This window comes from Pelmatolapia mariae, linkage group LG4 (assembly GCF_036321145.2).
Source record: "Pelmatolapia mariae isolate MD_Pm_ZW linkage group LG4, Pm_UMD_F_2, whole genome shotgun sequence".
In the NCBI taxonomy this organism is placed as follows: domain Eukaryota; kingdom Metazoa; phylum Chordata; class Actinopteri; order Cichliformes; family Cichlidae; genus Pelmatolapia; species Pelmatolapia mariae.
The window spans coordinates 4,875,591-4,898,377 of record NC_086230.1 but is presented as its reverse complement, the minus strand read 5'-3'; the positions used below and the strand labels follow the sequence as shown (position 1 = coordinate 4,898,377).

Below are 22,787 nucleotides of genomic sequence, written 5' to 3'. Positions count from 1 at the left end.
ATGACTGTGTGATAATATTGTGTGAGTGAAAGGACCGATGCAGAGGGTATACTGACGCTATAACTGATGTCTTGATTCGGCAGGTCTGCTAGGAATCAGGTCTGGGTGTGGCTAGCAAAACTGAACTGTGATATCCTAATAAAATGTGGTGAATCACAAATAATTCATAATTTAACAAAGATACAATGAGTCCACTAGGCTACATACACAAAAGGTAGGTTTGGATAGCTTTTCTTTATCCTTTAACACATGAAATCATTATTCAAATAGTGCATTTTGTATTTACTCAAATTATCTTTGTCCAATCACTTCACTTCACCTGCAATAATGAACAGTCACATTTAACCCTGATCTTACCCCAGTAAGCCTAAATCCTGCTTCCAGCTGCATCATTAATACATTCATCTTTCAGTACATTGATAGATGAATGTATTAACATAAACCTGTTTCACCCAAACTGAAGAAGCATTCATCTTTCCAGGGGGGAAAAGTTTGGAGTAAAAATGAAGTTATTATTACACTTTTTATTAAATATGAAATGCCTAAAAAATGTATATAATGTTTTCTATAGTCATAGAGAAACTGTGTAGTGTGTGTGTGTGTGTTCCTGTCTAGCTATCTTTGTGAAGACCGAAATCTGCATTCTACTATACTTGTGAAAACCAACAGTCACTTGTGAGGACACACACACTGGTCCTCACATGTTTGAAGGCCTTTTTGAGGCTCAAAATGTGATTTTAGTGTCAGGGTTACAATTAGGTTAGGTTTAGGTTTAGGCTGACAGGCATTCATTTTTGATGGTTAGGCTAGGGAAAGCATTATGTCAATTAGATGTCCCCACAAAAATATGAAAACATGACTGTGTGTGTGTCTGCCCTCTCACCCAGTCCACAATGAGGATCTTGCCCACTCCAAGTTTCTGCTGCAGCAGCTTGGCAGTAATGGCGACTGAATTGAAGAAACAAAAGCCCCTGTGCAAACACATTAAAAAAAGATATTAGTCAAGCCGGAGATGTAGTCAGAGAGAAATGTAGTCAGAATTCTGTGACAGGTGTACTGACATAGCCGTGGACTCCTCAGCATGGTGCCCTGGAGGACGAACAACTGCGAAGCCATTCTAGAAAAACGAGCACAGAGTGAGGGGGACGCGCACACAGCATGAGCTCACACTCATAAGCGTCGGTGAAAGCCTTACCTTTAACTCCCCTGCAGCCACTCTGAAGGCCAGCTCGATGACCGAGCCCACCGCCATGCGCACTGCGGCCGATGAGTGCATCTCATTCCACACTGTGTCGCTGTCCACCTGCAGGGGGCAGCACACAGTTCAGACCAGGACTAGCACTAACACAGGCAGACAGGCTAGAAAGAGAGAATCTCACCCCTATTCCTCCACAGGGAAGAACAGCGTACATCTTCTGGCTAATTGGACCTGGAACGAAAATCAGCGAGAGTTGAGGTTACAGCACATATTTACATGAAGTGCTCGATACATTTATCACAAGTGGAAATAATAATAACAGACAAACAGTAAAGTGGGTACGACACCAACTAAACAGACTGCCACACAGGCAACAGCCAAACATAGGATGGAAGGACCATAACTGGGTTGTCAGAACACACACTCACATTAAGCTCAAACTAAGTTGACTTATTTCAAACTATCATCACGACATCTGAATGTTATCAACCTTTATGTAATTACAAATGATGTTTCCTGGGTAAAGTATTCAGTTACAGTGGACACACTGCTGGGTCCTGAGCTTATTTACAGTAAGGATGCTGGCAGCCCTGTGACATTCCTGTCTTATTTTCCTCTGTGGAGTAACTGCGAGGATAATTGATCTGGGTGTCTGATTGATGTATTACTTCATTTCTAAAAATTAAACAGGAACATTTAAAGAAGTGATAAAACTCATGCTAACTCGTACAGCAAAAGTTAAGCCAGGGCTGCATTTTTCTCTATAATTTACTCTATAATTTATAATTTACAGATTTACTTTAGTCAAGCTTCAGTGTATAGAAAATGTAGACAGACAGTCAGACAGACAGACAGGTACCGAGCAGCTTTTTGTGGTCCAGTTTGTGCCGATTGAGCGGACTGGTTCCATACAGCAGGGTGTGGAACTCTGAATGGACGGACTGGATCTCATCCAGAGACGCTTTACGCCCACGAATCCTCTGCTCACACACAGACAGAGAGTAATGTTTGCATACAACAAAATCAACTTTGCAAGAAATGACAGAAGCGCTGTACTTGCTTTTACAAAGTGTATAAATCAATAAACTGAATTGAACGAATCATTGCAGGCTCTGCCGTGAGTGTGAAGGACTTATCTGAAACTTAAGAATGTGTGTGTACCTCACAGCGGCCCAGCAGGCCCGTCTCCTGCAGTCTGGACCAGATGCTCTGAACTCTCCCAGCATGCTCTGGGTGGATGTGAGCGTTCCCACACACACACTGATGTTTCAGCATCAGACTGTCATATACAAGCCCTGGAGAGGGAGAGGAAAAAGATACGCACAGATATTGCAATGAAATAAAAGCCTGTACTTCAGTGGTATAGACACCGGATCAACAGCAGCTGTAGTACCCAATGATCACCACAAGATGTCAGGAGCAGCTACCAATTACATGTATTTGTGTGCAGCTGCATAAAGTCTGTTTTTATGTTCGTAAACTGGAATTTAACACTGGTTGGTCTGTTATGGATTAGAAAACAAAAGATCCACTTTAAGCATGAAATGAGGCAGAGAACTGGTCACAGCAACACAATAAGAACACAATCTATGAAGATTTAAGATTTCGGAATTTACAGCCACACGTTTACTCTGAAATAACTGTCAAAGAGAGACAGGTCACCTTAATCACCAGCTTTCATTATCAGGATTAATATGAGCATGCTCTCTGGAGCCTCTGTTTTCAAGCTTGCTCAACATTTTTACAAAGCCACATCTGTCAGATCTGCCCTCGTTTCATCATGGTCAGACCCCATCTCAGGCTAAGCTCATGTTAAAGTGAACCCTTATCTACATTAAAGAACTGGACTAGGAAAACAACAGCACAAAACTCATGGTTTGAGTCTTTATTTTGGTACCAAAGAGCTAAAAGCTAATTTAATACCAGAATAAATCTATTTAATAACAGACACAGTGTGAGATGAATAAGGATTACTTATGAACTATGATTCAAATCCAAGAATTCAAACTTGGAGCAGAACAGGTCATTACTGTGACGCTCCCTCTCTCTGGCTTTGAAAATGCCAAGAACGCAGCTTACGGTCTGAATAAACTTTATAAGTGTGCCAGCTGCACAGTGTGAGCTGAAGTAATTCTAGGTGAGGCGATTAAAACGTGAAGTGCTCAGACTCCTCTGTGTAACAGTTTAGTTTACAGTACTCATGCAAGGAAGTCTCATATGGAGCTGTTGTCCTGTGGATTCAGAGCATACAGTACAGAACACCCTGTAACCTGCACGTTCTCGACAGGCGCAGAGTCCCAGCACATCAATGCAACATAAAAACAGGAAGAGCTCTTACTGGAAAATAATCAAATATAAAACAAGGTATGAGTGATGGGCTCATGCACTGTTCATCTGAACCATCAACCGAGAGAGTCAGCTCCCTGTTGCTAGGCAACAAGTATGGAGGCCTCCAGTAGGCAGACTTGACACCATCACATTCTTATCCAATGAGAAACCAGATGTGCGCACGCACAACCACGTAAGAAGCGCAAACACAGAAAACTGACCGGTAGTGAAGAGGTGTTTGATGGGATTAACGGCAGCTGCAGGAGAGGACTGCGCTCTACCCAGGGGTCTGTGGGGCAACGAGGACTGGAACACGCCCAGCTGCTGCAAGGCCTGATGGGACAGGGATGGAGGGAGAGAAGAGATAGAAAGTAATGATTCACTGCAGGAGGATGAATCAGAGATCAGCTCATTCACTGCAGCGATGGAGGATGTGTGTGTTTAAGAGGAGAGCACACTTAAAACCAGTCTCTGTCTCTGCCAACGCAAACACACACACACACACACACACACACACACACACTGAAATCACTATTCAAAATATTGTATCATTCACAAAAAAAAAATTGTGTTCCGTTTTCATGACATTTGGACTGACTGTCCTGAAATCTAACTGATCACCACCCCCTCATAGTGTGTGTGTGAGATTTCAGGTTTGTGTAACCACTCCCCTCACACACACACACTCTGTGGTGTCTATATATAGGGAGTGTTGCTGTGCTCCCTGCTGCGATCTGGGTGACTCATCACGCGTGGGTGGACACTAAAAGACACACACTCGAAGATATACAGACATACAGGACACACATACACACACACAGCGGTGAGTCCAGTGGTTGAGTCATCAGCTGGTGATGTCACTGCGGCATCAACAAGTGTGTGTGTGTGTGTGTCTGTGCATCATTATCTTGAGGCTGGGTCAGCTTTAAAGGCTTTTGTCTTTCTTCCACTGTTCAACAACGTGCCCCAAACATCCAACCTGATACTTGAAGTACTGAGCAACAACAGGTCCTGCAGCAGAGGATGTGAACCCCTGCAGAGCCCTGATCTCATCATGCAGTCTCCCAGGAAGCATCCTCCCTCTGATTTTGCATATTACTGTATACACTGTATAAAAGCAGTGAAGTTGTTCATATTCAAATGCCATCTTTTTTTGTTTTGGTTAAGCGTCTGATTTCTTCTTCTTCTGATGACTCATCGAGTACCGGTGCAAAAATAAATAAATAAATAAAGCTGTTTCTCCACAATCACAGCATCCACTTTAACCCTCCTCTCAGTAAGTACCACCCACAGTGAACACGGGTCAGAGGTGTCATGGGGCTGGAGAGAAAAAGATGACTGAAAAACACAGTGAAGTGTGCAGGTTAAATGCACTTAAACTCAATGACCGCTAGCACGCACGTCACACACGAACCTTTACGGTCAGGTCCAGAAGTATTTAGACAGCAGCACAATTTTCCTACAGAAATGTTGCCTCTGTACTAAATCAATCAAATGAAGCAATCAAGATGTGATTGAAGTGGAAACTTCAGCTTTAATTCAAGAGGCTGACCACAAATCTTGCATTAACCATTTAGCAATTACAGCTATTTTTATACACACTCCCTCCACAGACTTCAAAGTAACAAGAGCAGTGTACCATAACTGAGTATATCAGAAACCTTTAAACATTCGGAATTATTTGCAATCAGCAACTGCTTGAAGTCTGCAACGAAGCCAAAGCCAAACCAAAAACTGAGAGTTCTCCTTCTGTGGCCTCAGTGTTGTGTGCTCAGGTAAGCTGGTAACCATTCAAGACCTCTCCATGTTTTGCTTTAAGAGGTGCTTCTGTTGGACCATTGCAAGGCTGAACTGTGAAGCACTATCTTATCAGTTTTGCAGCATCTGATTGAAAGTACAGTTTGCACCTGCAGTCATATAATCAATAAAGAAGAGTGGTGCAGTAGTGTCTGTGCCTTTATATAAAATGTATATAAAAGATGGACACAGCCTCTGTGACACCAGCCACTGGTCTAAGAAACATTAAAAGTGAGGCTATGATGAGCGCTGGATCTGACAGTTAAACCGAGAAATACAACAGTCACTTGTCAATCAATAAATATATCTATGATAATGTATTCAATAAGACCTGAACTGAATGATTGTGACCATAAACTCATCGCAGAAGTGTTTACAAAAAAAACGTCGGCGCTTCTTCAGAGCTGGTGAAGTCGCCCCCTGTTGGCCATTTGATAAAAGGCAGGCTTAAAGTATTTCTGTTGAGGCTTTACTTCTTAGATATGAAAGGTAAGTCCTTAATGCCGTCTCTACTATGAGGGAGAAGCGATCAGATATATGAATAATGATGCTTTCTTGTCCTTGTTCATGCTCTTATCATGTTTCACATTTGTAAGGCTGTTCTAATCTGGCTGTTTGTGCTCATCACTGTAGCCACTCACTTTGAGGTTAAACTCTGCTTAAATTCACTAATTGTAGATTTAAATGTTCTCAACTTTACTCAATGTTATGTAGGGCTTTTGTTTACCAGGGAAACAACTCTGTGATTATCACCTTTATCTGCCACGTGTAGTCTCCGTGGTCTTTTGGTGTTGCTCAGCTCATCCTTCTTTTTTTTGCCGATTTAACTGTTGATACCAAATTTTGTGTGGATTTTAAACCTCCTCCTGGCATCAGAGTCTGATTGTGGAACGACATATTTAGAATACCAGATGGCAGACTAAATAGGAAAGAATTCATGTAGAGTTAGCATCACTGATCCACTTTGAGCAAAGTGATCCTTACGTTCAGTCAGAGTCCTTGAACAGTGTTGTGCTCACACACAGTTAGACGTCACTACCCTGCACACTGCCAAGTGGTCTGAGCATCACATTGTATAAGTTGGCTCTTCAAGAACACTTAGCCTCGTCTAAGACAGAAAAATATGCTTTGTCAAATTTTGGAAAATTCAATGTGTGTTCTTTTTCCTGAAAGCAGATAAGACACGTTATGCAATGAGCTCAGCCCAAAAGGAATACTCTGGAGTGATACGTAAATGTACTGCAGCTCAGAATTGCTATGTGTGAAAACAGTTGTGCGTGGGTGAAAAACACCTGAAGCCACCTCAGCTTTAGACTGAAGTAAGAGGCCGACCATTAGCTGGGATGAGTCAGATCACTAATGCAAAGCAACCGCTGTAACAGAGCAAACGCAGCGAGATACAAAACAGCAGGAAGGCGGTCAGTGATGCATTTGTGTGACTCATCCCTCTGTGGGATGACGCTGTGGAACCAACAAGTCCTGAGTTTTAGGACAGACCGTGGGCTTTGAAGGAGCTCCTGCTGGACACCTTGTCATTATCAGATGAGCTCAAGCACTCACTAACTGACCACACCCATTTACATGAACCAAGCTGATCATCAATGATGCACTGTATTCACACACAAACCTGACTGTAACTCCCTCTCTCCTCTTCGTCGCCCTCCCTCAACTGAATGACATCTTCATCCTCTTCCTCTTCTTCCAGCTCACTCTCGGTGCTCTCCCCTTTGATATGCACGCTTCCACACTCCTCCTCACCCTTCACGTGCACGCCGAGACGCTCAGATGAAGGCGTGCTATCATCAGACCCCTCCTTCTGAAGCCTGATTGGATGAGAAGACAGAACAGAGTGAAAAGGTGTGTCCAGGAGCCAGATACACATGCTCTGAGCGCGCACTCTTCCTTTACGAAAACTAGCTTCTGGGTCAGATTTACAAAGCAGGGCAACTGATTGACAACCTGCAACTGAACAAAGCACCAACGAGAGTGTAAAGCTATTCGAACAGGCACAGCAGGTCCATTTCAATAATGATGTCGGCATGATCTACCAAGAGCAGCACAAATTAGCAGGCTGGACACAAGTAGGACCTGGTGAGAGAATGAGTCATCTATTGTTGTTGTAATCTGACAAACATAACAAGCTCAAGTTTTACAGTGTTTCCTTCCAGGAAAAACAGCAATTCAGAAAAATGTTTTGATTCAAGAGCAAAACCAAAGGAAACTGAACAAGATCCGTTCGGGTCTTAAGACTGAGTCCAGGGCTGTTTCAGTTCAAACATTTCCACCTTACAAACCTGAACTCTGACAGCTGACTGATGGGATGATTAGGCAGTCAAATATCTACATCAATAATAGGAGCGACACACTTTATGTTGTTATGCAAGTCATAGAAAATTCCTAAAAGTTTAATTGTGATGATGAAGAGCTCTATAGCTCTCTGCAGTTTTCACTCCCAACGTTTGTACAGAAATCTGACTATAAACCAAAAACACTGCACACTGTAAACTTGACTCTCTGTAACAGATCCATGACCTGTATGTGTTTAGCACCAAAGCACTTGGGTTCACAGTTTGAGCCATCCATTATAAGCTTGTTCCGCTAACAACCATCTCAGCTATGCCAGGAACACCAGTTAAGATAATGTGTAGAAATAATGGCAGGCAACCACAAACCTAAATTGTGTTGTGAGTCACTTAAATATTTCTCAAAACTCTGAGCTCAGAAGAGGAAACTGTGATGACTACGTCAGCCAATAAGATCAGTAAAAATGTAAAAATAGGAGCAGCCACACTCTTCATTTCTACAGATATATAATAATATATATATATATATATATATAAATTTATATTGTTATTAACCAGCCTAATAACGAAGCCTAAACAATAACAAACTGAATTCATGTTTTTATACTCATATTTGAGCTAACGGAGTGGACATCTCTGAGAAGTTAGACATTAACAGAACATTCACTTTTTATATTCAGGAATTGTATTTGTAATTTCAATTGTTATTTGCAATCTTAATTAAAACAAATAACAGCATGCTTTTCAGCTTCTTTGTAAAGCAACAAATTTGAAAATTCACAGATAAAAACAATATTTCTATTTAGCATTAAACAGCTTCCACATATTGCTGGATGAACCATTACTGAACACAAACGAGGATTTTGGCATTGGCATAAACCTTACATCAGGCTGGGGCTAATACATGTGTTAAGCACTGTGTGTCACACAGAGACACACAAACACACAGAGTCAGAAATACTGGCACACCTGTGAAGGCCCACCCCTTCATCCTCCTCCTGCATGTCATTGGTCTCTGTAAGCTCCTCCTCTGTTTCCTCTGGGTGAGTGGGTGGTGGCCTAGGTAAATCTGTCCCCTTTGACAGCATCTACACACACACACACACACACACAAACACACAAAGATTATGTGAGAATCTGCACGTGTGCTCATCTGTGTGTGTGTGTGTCTATGTGTGTGTGTGTAGTTGTGTCTACCTTGTAATGCTTCTCCAGGAAATGATGGTGCTGCTGTTGAACCACCAGTTGCTGCAGGGCCTGGGGGGACTGGGGCAAAGGTGCGCTCTGCGTACGAGCCAGTGGCCGGTGGCGAGGCAGCTTGTTGACGGCCCGCATGCCACCCGACACACCTCTCTCTGCCGTAACCAGCGGCGATTGGCTGTACATGGGCACTGGACAGGTCAAGGGTCACAGAAAACGGTGATGAGTTACGCGCTGTCGTGAATTTTTGTGTATGTGCTGTGTGCGCGATTGTGTTTGCACCACCTAGCATAGCAGTCTGTTGCCTAGCCTGCTCCAGCAGTAGTACGTGTTGCAGTAACGAGGAATGGGCTGAATGAGAGCTGGGGGGCGGAGTCTCCACATCATGTCCCACACCTGCAAAGAGATATTAAATCATAACTCGCCCCAAAGAATTCATTTTAAACCAACAACAGTCATGATGCACTTTCATGATTAGCGCACAATGACTCAGTAAACTCTGATATGAGCAGCGGTCCAGCTCACCTGCTGGAAGGGAGGACGTGGAGAGAAACTTTCCTGTTAGAGCTCCACCCCCCCGCAGCGACTGGATGGCTTGACGCTCTGCCTCTTGCTGGGCAGACAGCTTCTGGGAGGGCTTTAGAGGGAGTATTACCATAGTTACCACACAGACACAAATTGACAGGCACCTCATATAATAGCGTGGCATTTTTTCAGCTGCTCAGCTTTTTGCTTAAATCTTCTCCTTGAACAGGAACTGTTTATTTAACACAGAACTCAGAACAACAAATCTATGAAGTGCTGGATTCCTTCTTATGGTACAGATTTCCTACAGTGGTGCAAACAGAGCTCGGAGCAAACGGAGCAACCAAAACTCATCATGAAAATGTATCCAAAGCCAAGACCAAAGAAGTCTAAACACCGTGTTTGGTTGTCTTACCATATTTTACCTTTATGAAAATGCAGGAATAACTAGCTTTACACTGCAACACAAGAACAGGACTCTTTATTGTTTCCATGTATTCCATAAGAAGCAGCCTGTGGATATCTTTCCACTGGGTTCGTGTAGAAATGTGCAGACATAAAAATCCCACTGGAGAAAGAGCTTTTAACCAAATCATACATTTTAAGGATAGCACTCGCTTACACATGCAAGCTAGAAGTGATCTCTCACCAAAATGAACAGTCATGGAAATAAAAAGGCCTCCTTTGGTTTACTTCTGTGTGGAAAACTACACACATATAGAAAAAGAAGAACCACTGTTTTATGGATCACTTAGTGTAAGTGAGTAAGACTGACTGCTTTGTAACAAAAGTGCACGTCAGCTAGACGAAACTCCTGGGTTTAAAAAGCAAAGCGACAAGGAGGCGACTTCTACGCTCACCACAAGGAGGCCAGTTGTAAAGAAGTCACTGGCAAATGACTGACTGACACCCTCAGTAAGCCCTTTCCCAATTCATTTATACAGCTCCATTTAAGAACAACAGCTGGCACAAGGTACTTTATATTGTTAAGTAAAGAACCTGCAGAGGCAAGCAACCCCAGCAATCATACCAATCCCACAACTGTCTATGACTGAGCATTTGGTGACAGTGGGAAGGAAGAACTTCCTTTTAACAGGAAGAAACCTCCACCAGAACCAAGCTCAGAAAAAACAGGATATGCAGATACTTATAGAACTACAGGTACATCGAGTCCATCGGTGTGGGGGTGTATAGTGTGTGTTTGTGTGTTCTTGTGTCAATGGGTACATGCACCGCAGTGACTCACCGTGATGTGTGTGTTGGCAGGGAGGCCCAGCGAGATATTCGGCAGGGAGGGTGAGGTGTAGAGACTCAGAGGACTCAATGTCCCATCAGCCCCCAGCGTCTGATGGAGAGACCTCAGCTGCAGAAAAGCAAACAAGCAAGCAGTTTTTAGTGTCCTGCACAGGGAGAACTCAGCAGCAGTTCAAAAGTTGGTCTGTGGCTCAGTACTATGGTTTAATGCCGCTTCATATTTGCAGTCATCACAGGTACACAGTTTGTTAAATTTAGCACATACTGGGGCAAAATATAATTAACTTCTTCTTCTTGTTATAGGAGAAGACCATTTCCTGGAAGTTTCTTGGAAGAGCACAAAAACAGGAAACTTCCATGGCATTTGTTCCACACTTGCTCAACTTAAATAAACAGAGGAGTCTTGTCAGCCTTGAAGGCCTTTAAGAATTACTCCATACAGCCTGCTTTAACATGCATTTGATACAGTTGTGCCCAGTATATTATCCATATTCAACACCACCCTTAGAAATATGCCTCTGGAATAAAATGAAAAAATGAAATCACACTGTCTTTGGCCATGCTTGTCTTTAATCTCTAACTAGAGCCCGACTGATATCTCAGTATCAGTGTTTATATGCCCAACAAATGAAAACTCAAAAGGTAAAGAGACAGGAAACCATGTTATGAGTGGTCAAACTATCCAACATCAAACCATGTTATGATGCTGGATAGTTTGACCACCAGAGGGCGTTCTGCGTACCCACTTGTAGCCAAACACAGCAACCAGTTAATTCAAGCGGCATCAAGCAGAGTGTAAATGAGTAATCCGAAACATGATTATTTAACTGCTTTGTCATATTATCTTCATAAAGACTTACAACGAAAACATAAAAAATGTCAGGGGAATCATTTCATGTGTCTTTAAAGTCATATACTGAAATAACCAATCAAAACCAACCAACTCTCCTGAGGCTACAACTAAGGTTTGTCTGTTAGGTGAACTCTGGATATCATCTTAGTATAGTTTCTTTCTTATCAACAAAACAGCAAAACCTATTGCAGATATGGCACATCTGGTGGTGTACCACAGGGTTCCATTATGGGACCTATGTAATTTGCATCACACACTCTACATTCCTAAAAATAAGGGCACAGGAAAAGTGTATTATTCCACTGAAACCCTTTAACACTAATCACTGTACCTCATTAATGAGTAGTAAAGGCTACATACTTCAAATTCTTCTTGATTTTATTCTCCAGTATCGAGAATCAATACGCTCTCAAATAAAAAAGAAATTATGTTAAATTAGAATTTTACATTTAGATTTGTAGGTTTTGCTTTATTTTCTTCAAAAATAATTGTAGACATTACTGAAGTTTGATCTTGTAGGGGTGGTGCAGATGCCTCACAGCAAAACGATTCTGGGTTTTCTGTGGCCTTTTTTAAATGTCTCTTTTTATTCTGTTATACTATTGTGAAACTGTAATTAGAGGTTCAAGATTTGTTTCTGTAAGCACAAACCACAAGGGTACAAATAAAATCCCCCCCCCCCCAGGGTGCAGGGAGTACTTTAGAGAGTTTCCCTCCAGTGACTAGCTCTGAACCACTAAAGGTACAGTTAGATATTTATAAGTTAGTATTTTTGCAGCCCTATTTCTGCGTCACAGTGAGCAATTTTATCTTTGACATTTCACAAACAATAAAAATTCGAGGATGTTTTCTTTTCCAAGATTGCAGTGCTAAAATGGTTTATACTTTGGCTGTGACCCAAACAGCATCAAAGTATGCACAGCAAACACAACGTACAGAACAGAAAGCACAACTACACGCAGAAACACTCTGCAGATACAGCAAAGAATACAACACAGGGGCAAAGCCAGAGTTCCTGCCAAAGTTCAAGGTGATTAAATGCTGCCTTTTGCTGCTCAATCATCACTTTCACACAGCTGCTTAGATGTTGCCTGTTACAGTTTCCCCCATATCGTCATTTTTGATTCAGTGCTCCACACTGAACTGCAGGGGGCAAACTCGAGCTTCGTGTCAAGTTTGAAGAAATGAAAATGAAGCCAGCCTATGTGTGTGTGCACGTGTACCTCAGTCTGTATGTTGGGGACTGATCCAGTATTGCCGTTGGCAATAGTTGTATTGGAACTGTTGGGACTGCTGGGACCTGACCCCGGAGCACTGTTACAGAGAGAGGAAACTGGTGGAGAGACACAGACACAGGAATAAATGAGCAGCAGAGTAATTCATTTTAAATTTCTGATTAAAGCAGCTATTCACACTAAACACTCTGCACCTGAGAGGTTATTTGCACTTTGCACATCTTCTCAGAATGAAAACGTAAGGGTCTCTGCTCACCTGATATCTCTATGGCTCTCTTCTTGAAGGTGCTGATGACAGTTCCGTCCTTCCTGCGGAGGAGAGGGGAGCTCCGCCTCTCTGCCACCTTTTGCTTCAAGCGTGAACGCACCTTCAGGTTAGGCTCAGAGACTGGACAAGTAAAGAGAGAGGGGAGATAAAACTGTTCAGCTCAGAGACATCAGTGTAACGCAGACCATTTCCTGTAAATACTAAGCTGTGCTCGGAACGCAGGTGAAAGAAGAACAGTTATTTTGTCGGCTGCTGATCTGTCTTGTTTCTTTTTCATTATAGGTCATTGGTAACATGCAGTGGTTTGTTTTGGCAGAGGGCTTCAGTGATATTTTAAGTCACCTGGTGACTTGCCAACAAGATTCTATCAGGGCAGACCGAGAAGTCTGCTAATCCTACATTACAATTTGGCTGGGTCGTTTGCTAAACGAGCAGCCACAGTGGATTTTAAGCTATTTTTGGTGTATGGGTCAAGGTGAGGATAATAAACAGTAGAAGGGAAAACATGAAGTTTTCAGTGGCATAAACAGTATCTGGATCCAGAGGGATGATATGTCACTGCTTACCCGGTGGCATCAGGGCAGCCAATGACAGCTCGGCCTGGCATTTGTTATGCTAAAAACCATTTTCATTATTGTGAGCCAGGCAGCAGAACCTGGACACAGTATCCCGGGACACACTGGAGTATATTTACAAAGAGTGAGTTTAATCTGGACTATGTGATTTACACAAGTGCCACTGAAGAGCACCCGTGTCATGCACATCTACAAAGTGTTCCTGCCTCTATATTTGGATGACTGGCTAAAAGAAAGAACCCTTTAGAGCTGAAAACAACACGCCATGGATGCTTCTATCTGCAATTGTAGTCAATTTTCCATCTAGCACAAATTTGAACCTCTTAAAATCTGGCAGGTTGCTGGGAGGTTAGGGTACGTGCACATCTACATGGCATAACTGAAACAGAAACCCTGTAAGAGACAAACTGTGAAGCCATGATGCATGAAAGAGAGCATGTGGCTAAAATACAACCTCGTGCTAACCCTGCACCGAAACTGCTTCACCCTGGTGTTAGCTATGATACAGACTATGATTATAATTCAGCGTAGGAGCATTAGAAGCTGGGTGTATGGACATGTATATGATCATATCATACACACACACACACACACACACACATATATATATATATATATATGTATAAAGATCCATCACAGCGGCCTCCTACTATATAAAGTAAAGCTAAAATACCTCAGACCTATTTGCTGTGCACGAGTGACAACTACAGTCTTTCCAGTCGTAAGCCGGGTGGTGCAGATGCAGTACGGAGGTCCTGCCACACGTCACACCCAGAAGGGAACACACATCCATGTGAGCTTCACGTAGCCCAGCTGCTGCGCTCTTGTCTGTCTTGGAGTGTTGTGGGCGACCTTTGTACGCTGAGCATTTAAACAATTTAACTACAGAGGCAAACATGTTATCCGGTAACTGCTACTTCAGTTGAGACCACAACAGTCAAAAGAAAATGATGTTTCCATCTGCAGCCATTTATATTTGGCATCTATTTGAGAACCTCCACTTTCCATGTGCACACATGAAAAGCCTTAGGCGGGGAGAGCAACAACAAGATCCCACCACAGGACAGATGACGACAGATAGGACAATTCAGAAATAGCATGAAAGAAAGAGCTGGGGTGGAGGTGGGCTGCAAACTCCCTTCCAGATGTCCAGCATCTGTGTGCAGGCTCAAGCAGCTTAAACACAGCTCCCTGTGTAAGAGTTAGCAACTGTAAATCGTCAGCTGACGTGGGGATCAGCTGATGTGCTCTGACTGTGACCGAGCTTCAGTTTGTGGGCTTGTCGCGCATCGCTTTATGGTGGACGGCCGGTCCCTGTTAGACACAGACTCGGACTGTGCAGATGACTGTATCATTGTTTGACGCCCCTTCATAAGTAAAATGAGGTTTTCTTCACCTCCATTGATAGCTGCTGAGTAAAATGAACCTGAGAGGTGCCCACAGTTGCTTTGCATGTAGCATAACACAGCTACATTGTTACGTGTGTTTTAAACTTTCTCCATCAGCGAGTCCACTAGGGTCCATTTGGGTCGAATAGTGAGCGAAATTTACTTTACTCACTCCGTCTTCCACAGAGACTTTCATTACACCGATTACTCATGCACCCAGGCAGCAGACTGCAAAGTATAACAGGAACAACTGCTCGGCCATCGGGACTCCACCTGTCGTCATGTGTGGATCCACCTAAACACCTTTAATATATATGAGATTTGTCTGGTAAGTTGGAATTGTCCGTTGCATTGGAGAGTATCTACACACTTTTGTTCCAGGTCCAGGTAAGGCAATTAGTCCGCAATACTTATTTCACAAGTAAATAATTCTATGAGAATACTGCACCACCTTTGCATACCTAATGAATTGTATACGTGCAAACACACAAACACACACACACACACACACACACTCATACCCGTCTTGCGGAGTGGGAAGTCGTCTTTGCCCTCATAGTTCCCCAGGAGAGGGGGCAGTTTATAGGAAGGAGGAGTCCCCGGTGTGTTGCTCTGCGGAGGCGAGCTCTGCTCCAGGGAGGTGTGCTGGGCTCCCCTGCAAACACAAACACCCAAACAGAAGGCAGATTAGTTGCCTGGGAAAACCCTTTTATCGTACCATGAGACCGAGCGCTGAATGTCATTTTCTGCCCAGGTTCTTGAGGGACTTGTACGTCATTTAGTCATTTCCTACACTTCCTAGAATGCTGCGTTATTTCCTTTGATTGTCAGTGTGGAAACATTCTCTCTGTGCTTCTTCCTTTAATTTCCTCCTGTGTTATAGCTGATGCAGAACGGGTCTGAGTAAAAGCTTATGACACTGAAACCTGACCTTTTCTGTTGTTGTTGTAGATCAGTGAACATTGCCGGTTGCTTCTGGCCCTGCTGATTTTAACAGGACGTGGCATCGTGTCGTCTGCGGCCCTTTTCAGACAGGGAACTCATTACGGTCATGGGAAGTGACAGCTTTTTGTCATTCAGGCGTAGGTGTCTGGTATGTTAGCGTGTGTTATGGAGATGTGTCTGAGGTGTTGGAGCAATATTTTTTTAACATGATTCAGGTGATTATCCACACATCAGACTGAAATAAACATACATCACAGAACGATGGGTTTGTGGCTGAGCAGTTATTAATAGTAGAAAACGAAAAAGAGCTCAGCTCACTGAAAACACAAAGCGAGCAGTTTTGGGATCGACGTTTTCTATAGGAGGATCAAAACTGGACAATCTTTGGTCCGTTCTGCTGTAGGAAAACTGAACGTGTGATGCTTCTGTTAGAACAGGCGATAATGAAACTTTAATAGCTGTCATAGACAGCGCCTAACACAACCAAACTTTATTTTGAAGCACTCGAAACTGCTGGAGTTTTATTACAGGCGGGAACTTTTATTTAGATAAACAGCACTAAAACACTCGAGAGGCCAGTTCAACAAACTGGGAAACATTTACTAAAATAAAAAGGGGGAAAGTACATGACTCACTTCCCACCCAAATTCAAAAATGCTCCTGCTAGTCTACATAAGAGTCCCGTCAACTAGGGCTGGGTTTAAAAATAGATTTTCCAGATTCAAATCGATTTTAGCTTCAATAAAATAAAGTAAATCCTGAATCGATTTTTAAATAAAAATGCATTTTGCCAGAAATGCCAGAATCTCAGGTTGAAGCTCACAAAACTACTTTTAACAACCCCTAAACAGCTACAACAACAAATGAGAGCAGGTACACGGATTCCACACAAAGATGTAAACACAAAGCGCGGATCGTTCACCCGACGGCACGTACACGGACACGCCGCCGGGCCTGAGAGCCGACAGCTCACAGATTCTGATGCTGCAGGTTTTGTCGCTCTCCAACCAAAATTCACTGAACCAGCAGCAAAAGATCCAAACTTTGCTTCACGTTTGATAAACATCGTCATGGATTCCCTCTTACTTTTGCTGTTTTGCTTCCACCACGATAAAATCACACTTCCTGCACTTCCTCTCTCTCTCAGTGTACTTCAAGAACAGTTTCCATCTCAAATCTCTGTTTTCTGCATTATTAGCTTGCTTATTACTGTTTTGTACAGCGCTGTACACAAATGACCTCCGACAAGAAAGCCTGATTTCTGCTGTTCAATACCGAAGAAATGTCAATTTTTTACAATGATGCCAAATTCCAAATTGCTTAGCTGTGTCTCTAATGAAACCTCTGTAACTTTGCTCTGCTTCACTTTAGCAGCATCAGATAATGCTCATATGTCAATTAATGGTTTTCTTCAGTTTTTGATCTAATGCAGAATATTTTTTAAGGTCATCTGCTATAAAAAGCCAGGCCAGGAAAATCTCCTTCATGTTTTTTCTGTTTTATCCTCAGTTACTTTGACACAAAGGCATCTGCTGTGATGGTTACACCTCTGATTAAATCTCACAAGTGTCAGTACTGACAAATGATCAGAATTATAATACAGTGGAACCCCGACTTACGAATACCCCATTTCACAAAAAATTCAAGTAACGAAGGCACTTAACGGCAATATTTCTGCCCGTGTTACGGCAAAGCCTATCGTTCACTGAAAAGGCACGATGGGTGCTTCGACTTATCAACATTTTCGACTTATGAAAGACCCTCGGGAACAAATTAATTTCGTAAGTCGGGGTTCCACTGTATTTCTGACTGTCATTCAAAATTGATTCAAATCAAATCGATTATAGAAATGGAAATCGATGCCCAGCATGACCCTCAACGTCTCTCTGTTGCATTCAGGATCCAGTCTGAATGTTTCCTCCTCCAGAGCATCACACGCTCCCTTGCATGCTGTCCTAAATTCTTCATCTTCACCCTTGAGCTTGCTCACTCAACTCTAACAGTGTTACATTATTGTTGGAACCATGAGTCCGGCCTGTGGACGGCTGCACCTGCACCTGCGAGCTCTGCTGTGACCTCGTTAAAGTCAGCTGAAGACAGAGCAGTGTCCTCGGACGTTTGAGTAACGTGTTTTGCACCAGTCCGGTTTCTTCTTTGCTGTGTACGTTGTTGTCTTTGTAACTTCTCTTTAACTGATGTCCACGTTCTTTAATTATCCGAGCAGTATTTTTGCATTCTCAAGTTTTTCCTCAGGCTTTCTTTCTCACTGTTTGCATTATCCACAGCGTTTTCCATAAAACACTTGGTGACTCGTGTCTGGAAAAGTGCCACATAGATAAACATTGCTTACTATTGCTATTGCTGAGCCATAGCACAGAGGATTTGCATGTGCATCACTGCACCATGCACATACCGCGGTGTCACAGTGATTATGTTACTATTCAGTGACCTAAGACATGACTCTAGTACATTAACTGCATACTGTCAATTTAATGAGATAGAGGTGCTCACCAAATTGCATCATGTGCCCTCAAATACTACATATAACCATGGTAACGAGGTATAACTGTGTAAAACCAAAGCCATGTGTGTTTTAATGCTTATTTCTCTACATCAAGACAACGAAAACACAACTTCATGATATCGCGGGTAAAACAGCACCCTCACACTCTCCTCAGCTTGGAAAGTGAAGAGTGCTTCCTCGATATCTCTCAGGTCCTGCTTTGTTTTATTTCTGTGTTTTGTTTTCATAGCGAAGTGTGTTAAGTGCATGTTATATGAGGCTCTGTAGTTCTGGTGCAGAAGATCAAACCATCAGTGGGAAACACTTTCCCATTTCTACACACACACACACACACTCTGAAACAGTTTTGGTCCTCACCAGCACTTTGGGGAGAAGGAATGGTTTAGTCCGCCAGAACCAGGTTCCTTCTTACTGAGAAGGAACTCCTGCAGCTTCAGCTTCACCTCTGTGCTGGCAATGGCACCTTCCAAAACACACACACAAACACACAAAGCAATCAGGCCACTTCCCTGTCTGTATGCAAACAGCCTGTGGTCTGCGAGTAGCAGCAGGATGACCTACTCTCTTTGCCTTTCTCCTTGTTCCTCAGCAGCAGCAGTTGCTGCTCCAGTCGTTGTTTCTCCTGCTCTTCGTGTCTTTGCTGCTCCAGCTTCCTCTTCTGCTCCAGCTCCTGCTGTCGTTTGGCTGCCAGCAGCTCCTGTTGTTGCTACACACAAATACGCACACAGGTTATTGAATGGTTCCTGGAATAAGGCAGCGGAAAAGAGAGCCAGTGCTTCAGCTCACCTTTAAGTGTTCCTGCAGCTGGACTTCGTGTTGTCTTGTTAGCACTTCGTGTTTTTTCTGAAATTCTGCAAACAGCAGCTGTTTCTGGAGCTCCTGCTGCTGCTTGAGGAGAATGAGTTCCTGTTGGAGCTGCTGCTCTCTCAGGGCTGTGTCCACCACTGCACCCCCGGAGAGAGACCCTACCCTGGGCTCAGTTCGCAGGTCCACCGGGCCTCCTCCTCCTCCCGGGCTTTCTCCTGGACTCCCACCTGGAAATGTCAAAAACAACATGGCATCAACTTTACCCAAGTGCACAGCTGAGCTTCTGATTCTGTATATCTGCAGTCTGCTTTGAATTACTGCATTTTTTCCATTTCCTAATTATTTTTTTTATTTCCTTCCAGCAAAAGTGTGTGAAGAACATTACAGCAGCCATCACACTGGACACTATTTAAAAGCTAAAAGCTAAACTGAGACCTTTTATTTATTTTATGAAAAATATTATATTCTGACAGCAGCAACATGTTTCAAAAAAGAGAAACTAAAGGCTGCAAAGGTAAGTGTTAATAAAATGAGCTGGAACAACATTTTGCATCTAATATTGGTTTATTGGCAACACGTCAGTAACAGGATTGGGTCTTTGGAAAAATTCCTCAATGTATAATTGTGATAACTTTGAATATCTTATCATCTACAGCAGTAATATCAAAAAATTATGAAAATCTGAGAAATCTCTGTGCAAAGAGGATAAGGCCAAAAATCAGTCTTGGATGACCCTGATCTTCAGGTTCTCAGGCAGCACAGTGCACCGTCCCATCCACAAACTTAGGTTCAAGCTCTATTGTGCAAAGAAGAAGAAGAAGCACTATGTGAACATGATCATTAAACACCACCGTCTTCTCATTTAAAATGGACTGAGGCAAACCTTTCTGTCTTCAGATGATTAGAAATATGAAATTCTTTTTGGCAAAAACAGAAGCTCAGTCCTCCAAACTAAAGATCATCAGTATCAGTGCTCACTTGGTATGAAGGTATGAAGCTTGCACATCTGTAAATCATCAGTGCTGAAAACTATACACAGGTTTAAGAGAAACGTGTGCTCCCATCCAGTTGATGTTTTTTTAGGAAAAGCCTTACATATTTCAGCAAGGCAATGCTAAACTGTACCCTGCATCTATTACAGCAGCATGGTCGCATGGTGGAACAGTTGCTTCATTAAACTGAAAACTATAAGAAAGTAGAACCAGGACTCATGAGCAGCTCGAATCTATCAGGCAGGAATGGCACAACATTTCTCCCCCTGAAGTCCAGCAACTGGTCTCACAGATGCTTACAACCTGCTAAAATAAGAAGGGATGCTTTGGAGAAGGTTTTGTTTTTTATCCAATCAGGCCTGTGCTTGAAATGTAAAGGCTAAGCACAGTTCTGATTGGCTGCCTCATTCCTGCACACTTTTTTGTGGTCCATGTGAAAATGACCTCTGTAAACACTTTGAATATGAGTCTATGTTAAGCCCAGTTTTGGTTATTCTGATATCACTAAAGAAGGATTTTACACTTTACACTGGCTAATGAATGGCACGTTGGAGTCAGACCCCCCATCGCTCATCACAGGGGTTTGTAAAAACCCACAAACACCAACTCTGATTTGAAAGTTTCGTACCAGGACTTCCCAAACATCACGATAACACCATCATTCTTGCACACTGTCCATGATATATTTGACATACATAGCCATAGTTATGTATATCATTCGCAGGGGTGAGGAACGTTAGGCACACTGTGAGCGTCAAATTTGAAGCATCAGATACTTCACTTCCCACATTCTGGTTATTTTTTAAAATTTGTACCATCACACACACACAGACACACACCTCCCACTTCAAGGACTCTTAGAGGACTCCCTACTCACCACCTTCTCCACCACTTCCTCCTCCTCCTCTCTGCTCGCTTGCTGTTCCTACTGGGCTCTGCATGCCTGATGGGAGGCTGCTCTTCACCTCCACTACTGCAGGAAAGAGAGCGAGAGAGAGAACAGAGAAATGAGTGATTGATTAGTGTGGAAAATGTCAGGGACACAGCAGATTATTGCATCACTCATCGCATACACACCCACATAGAGACAGCTTCCATGTCATTCAGATGGGCTGTGATAGTGTTGTAAGAAAAGTGAGGGGGACAGTCCTGCTGCCTAAAAATATTCACAAGCTTAGCGTTAGCCTAGCAGTGGGTAGCACTGAGTTCCAGCGCTTAAGTCAGCCTTTATTCAGCATGGCTACACTAAAGGACACTGCAGTAACATGCTAACATGTGCTTTACATACTAATAGTGACAGATTATTACAGTAGTACGAGTAGCAAGCAAAGAAAAAGGAACAGAAATGAGTGTCTTGTAACACTCATTTCTGTAACACTTGTTCTTAATTGAAATGCCAGATTCATATTGATTTCCTGCTTCAGACAAAGCCTAGCTAAGTCTAGCAGCTGACTTTTTTTAAGTGTGTCAACAGGCTATGACCTCTGATTAATAATTACGAGCTGTGATACTGATTAATTGGTGAGATTTCTTAATATAACCTACAAACAAAACCTGCTTTTGGACACTGGCTACTCTCTTAAAGGCTTTTTCACAATAACTTATAAGAACGGCTTCATTTTAACAGAAATGAAGCATCATTTGTGTGCATACAGAAATGCACTCAGTTTAAGCTGACTGTCGTCACTCGCTCTCTGCATTTGTTGTAATGTACTCTTCTTCTTTTTTTTTCACAAGTACATTTAAGCTACAAGCCTCAGCAGCGCTTGGATCGGAAGGTTCCAATCAGCTTAGCAGCTCCAATCAGCTTATACTGATCACTTGTGTGTATAAGTGAATGTTAGTGAGAGAGAAAGAGGGAGAGGGGGGGAGAGTTTGTATGATCTCATTTGGACTGATTCTTTAGTTTTGGCCCTTGGAAGCGCAAAGAAGCAACAGGTTAACACTAGGGATGGGCATCGCAAAGGTCCTGCGTAGCTGTCCGGGACTTTGGGAGATCAGATGACGTTTTAACCATGTTGGACTCGATGCACGCACCCATAACAGTCTGTCTGCTAATATTTACTTAGATCATTAGCCCATGTTTATATTTTAGATAAGATAACCTGTAATTTAGATAATGATGTGCACTCCAGGCTGCTACTATAAGATACCTGGAGCAATGCCAGATGAACTATGAGCCAGGCAGTGGAAAACTCTCCTTTTCTCACTTTGAATCTTTAAACGTTCCCTAAATGTTTTCATAGACTGTTTGTGTTTTTCCCTTACAAGCCAAAGAAGTGTTACATTTGCACCAACAAGCACTGTCAGCATCAACACACAGTCTGTATGCTGGGACGGAGAAGCTGCAGATCCCGCACCTCAGAGGGTCTGAGAAAGACACAGAAAACGTTCTTTTTCTGTCTACGTTCTGTCTATATCAGTGAAGGGGGTGTCAGATAAAATGTGAAAGGTAACTTTAATAAACCAATACAAATCTGTTTTCTTACTTTCTTCACTCCCAAAGGCTGCGATATAACGGATACTCTGGTCATTTGTAATTTAGTGCTGGGAGTAAAAGATGAGAGCAATGAGAGAGAGGGGCAGAGAGGTCCT

The 22,787-nt window shown here is 42.7% G+C and overlaps 1 protein-coding gene across 2 annotated transcripts in view; it reads right to left on the bottom strand.

Moving 5' to 3' along the window:
- hdac5 (histone deacetylase 5) overlaps window positions 1-22,787 on the bottom strand; it is a 67,108-nt gene that overhangs the window by 9,562 nt on the left and 34,759 nt on the right. For both annotated transcript variants that reach the window (XM_063471174.1, XM_063471173.1), the window contains 20 exons: window positions 21,070-21,165; window positions 19,180-19,427; window positions 18,955-19,099; window positions 18,751-18,856; window positions 15,446-15,579; window positions 12,950-13,081; window positions 12,682-12,791; window positions 10,598-10,714; window positions 9,352-9,463; window positions 9,112-9,222; window positions 8,824-9,017; window positions 8,596-8,714; window positions 6,951-7,146; window positions 3,748-3,859; window positions 2,360-2,493; window positions 2,058-2,178; window positions 1,380-1,429; window positions 1,196-1,303; window positions 1,062-1,117; window positions 884-971 (listed from right to left, as the gene is read on the bottom strand). In XM_063471174.1, coding sequence (XP_063327244.1) covers window positions 884-971; window positions 1,062-1,117; window positions 1,196-1,303; window positions 1,380-1,429; window positions 2,058-2,178; window positions 2,360-2,493; window positions 3,748-3,859; window positions 6,951-7,146; window positions 8,596-8,714; window positions 8,824-9,017; window positions 9,112-9,222; window positions 9,352-9,463; window positions 10,598-10,714; window positions 12,682-12,791; window positions 12,950-13,081; window positions 15,446-15,579; window positions 18,751-18,856; window positions 18,955-19,099; window positions 19,180-19,427; window positions 21,070-21,165 — 2,489 coding nt within the window. The remainder of the gene's footprint in view (window positions 1-883; window positions 972-1,061; window positions 1,118-1,195; window positions 1,304-1,379; window positions 1,430-2,057; window positions 2,179-2,359; window positions 2,494-3,747; window positions 3,860-6,950; window positions 7,147-8,595; window positions 8,715-8,823; window positions 9,018-9,111; window positions 9,223-9,351; window positions 9,464-10,597; window positions 10,715-12,681; window positions 12,792-12,949; window positions 13,082-15,445; window positions 15,580-18,750; window positions 18,857-18,954; window positions 19,100-19,179; window positions 19,428-21,069; window positions 21,166-22,787) is intronic.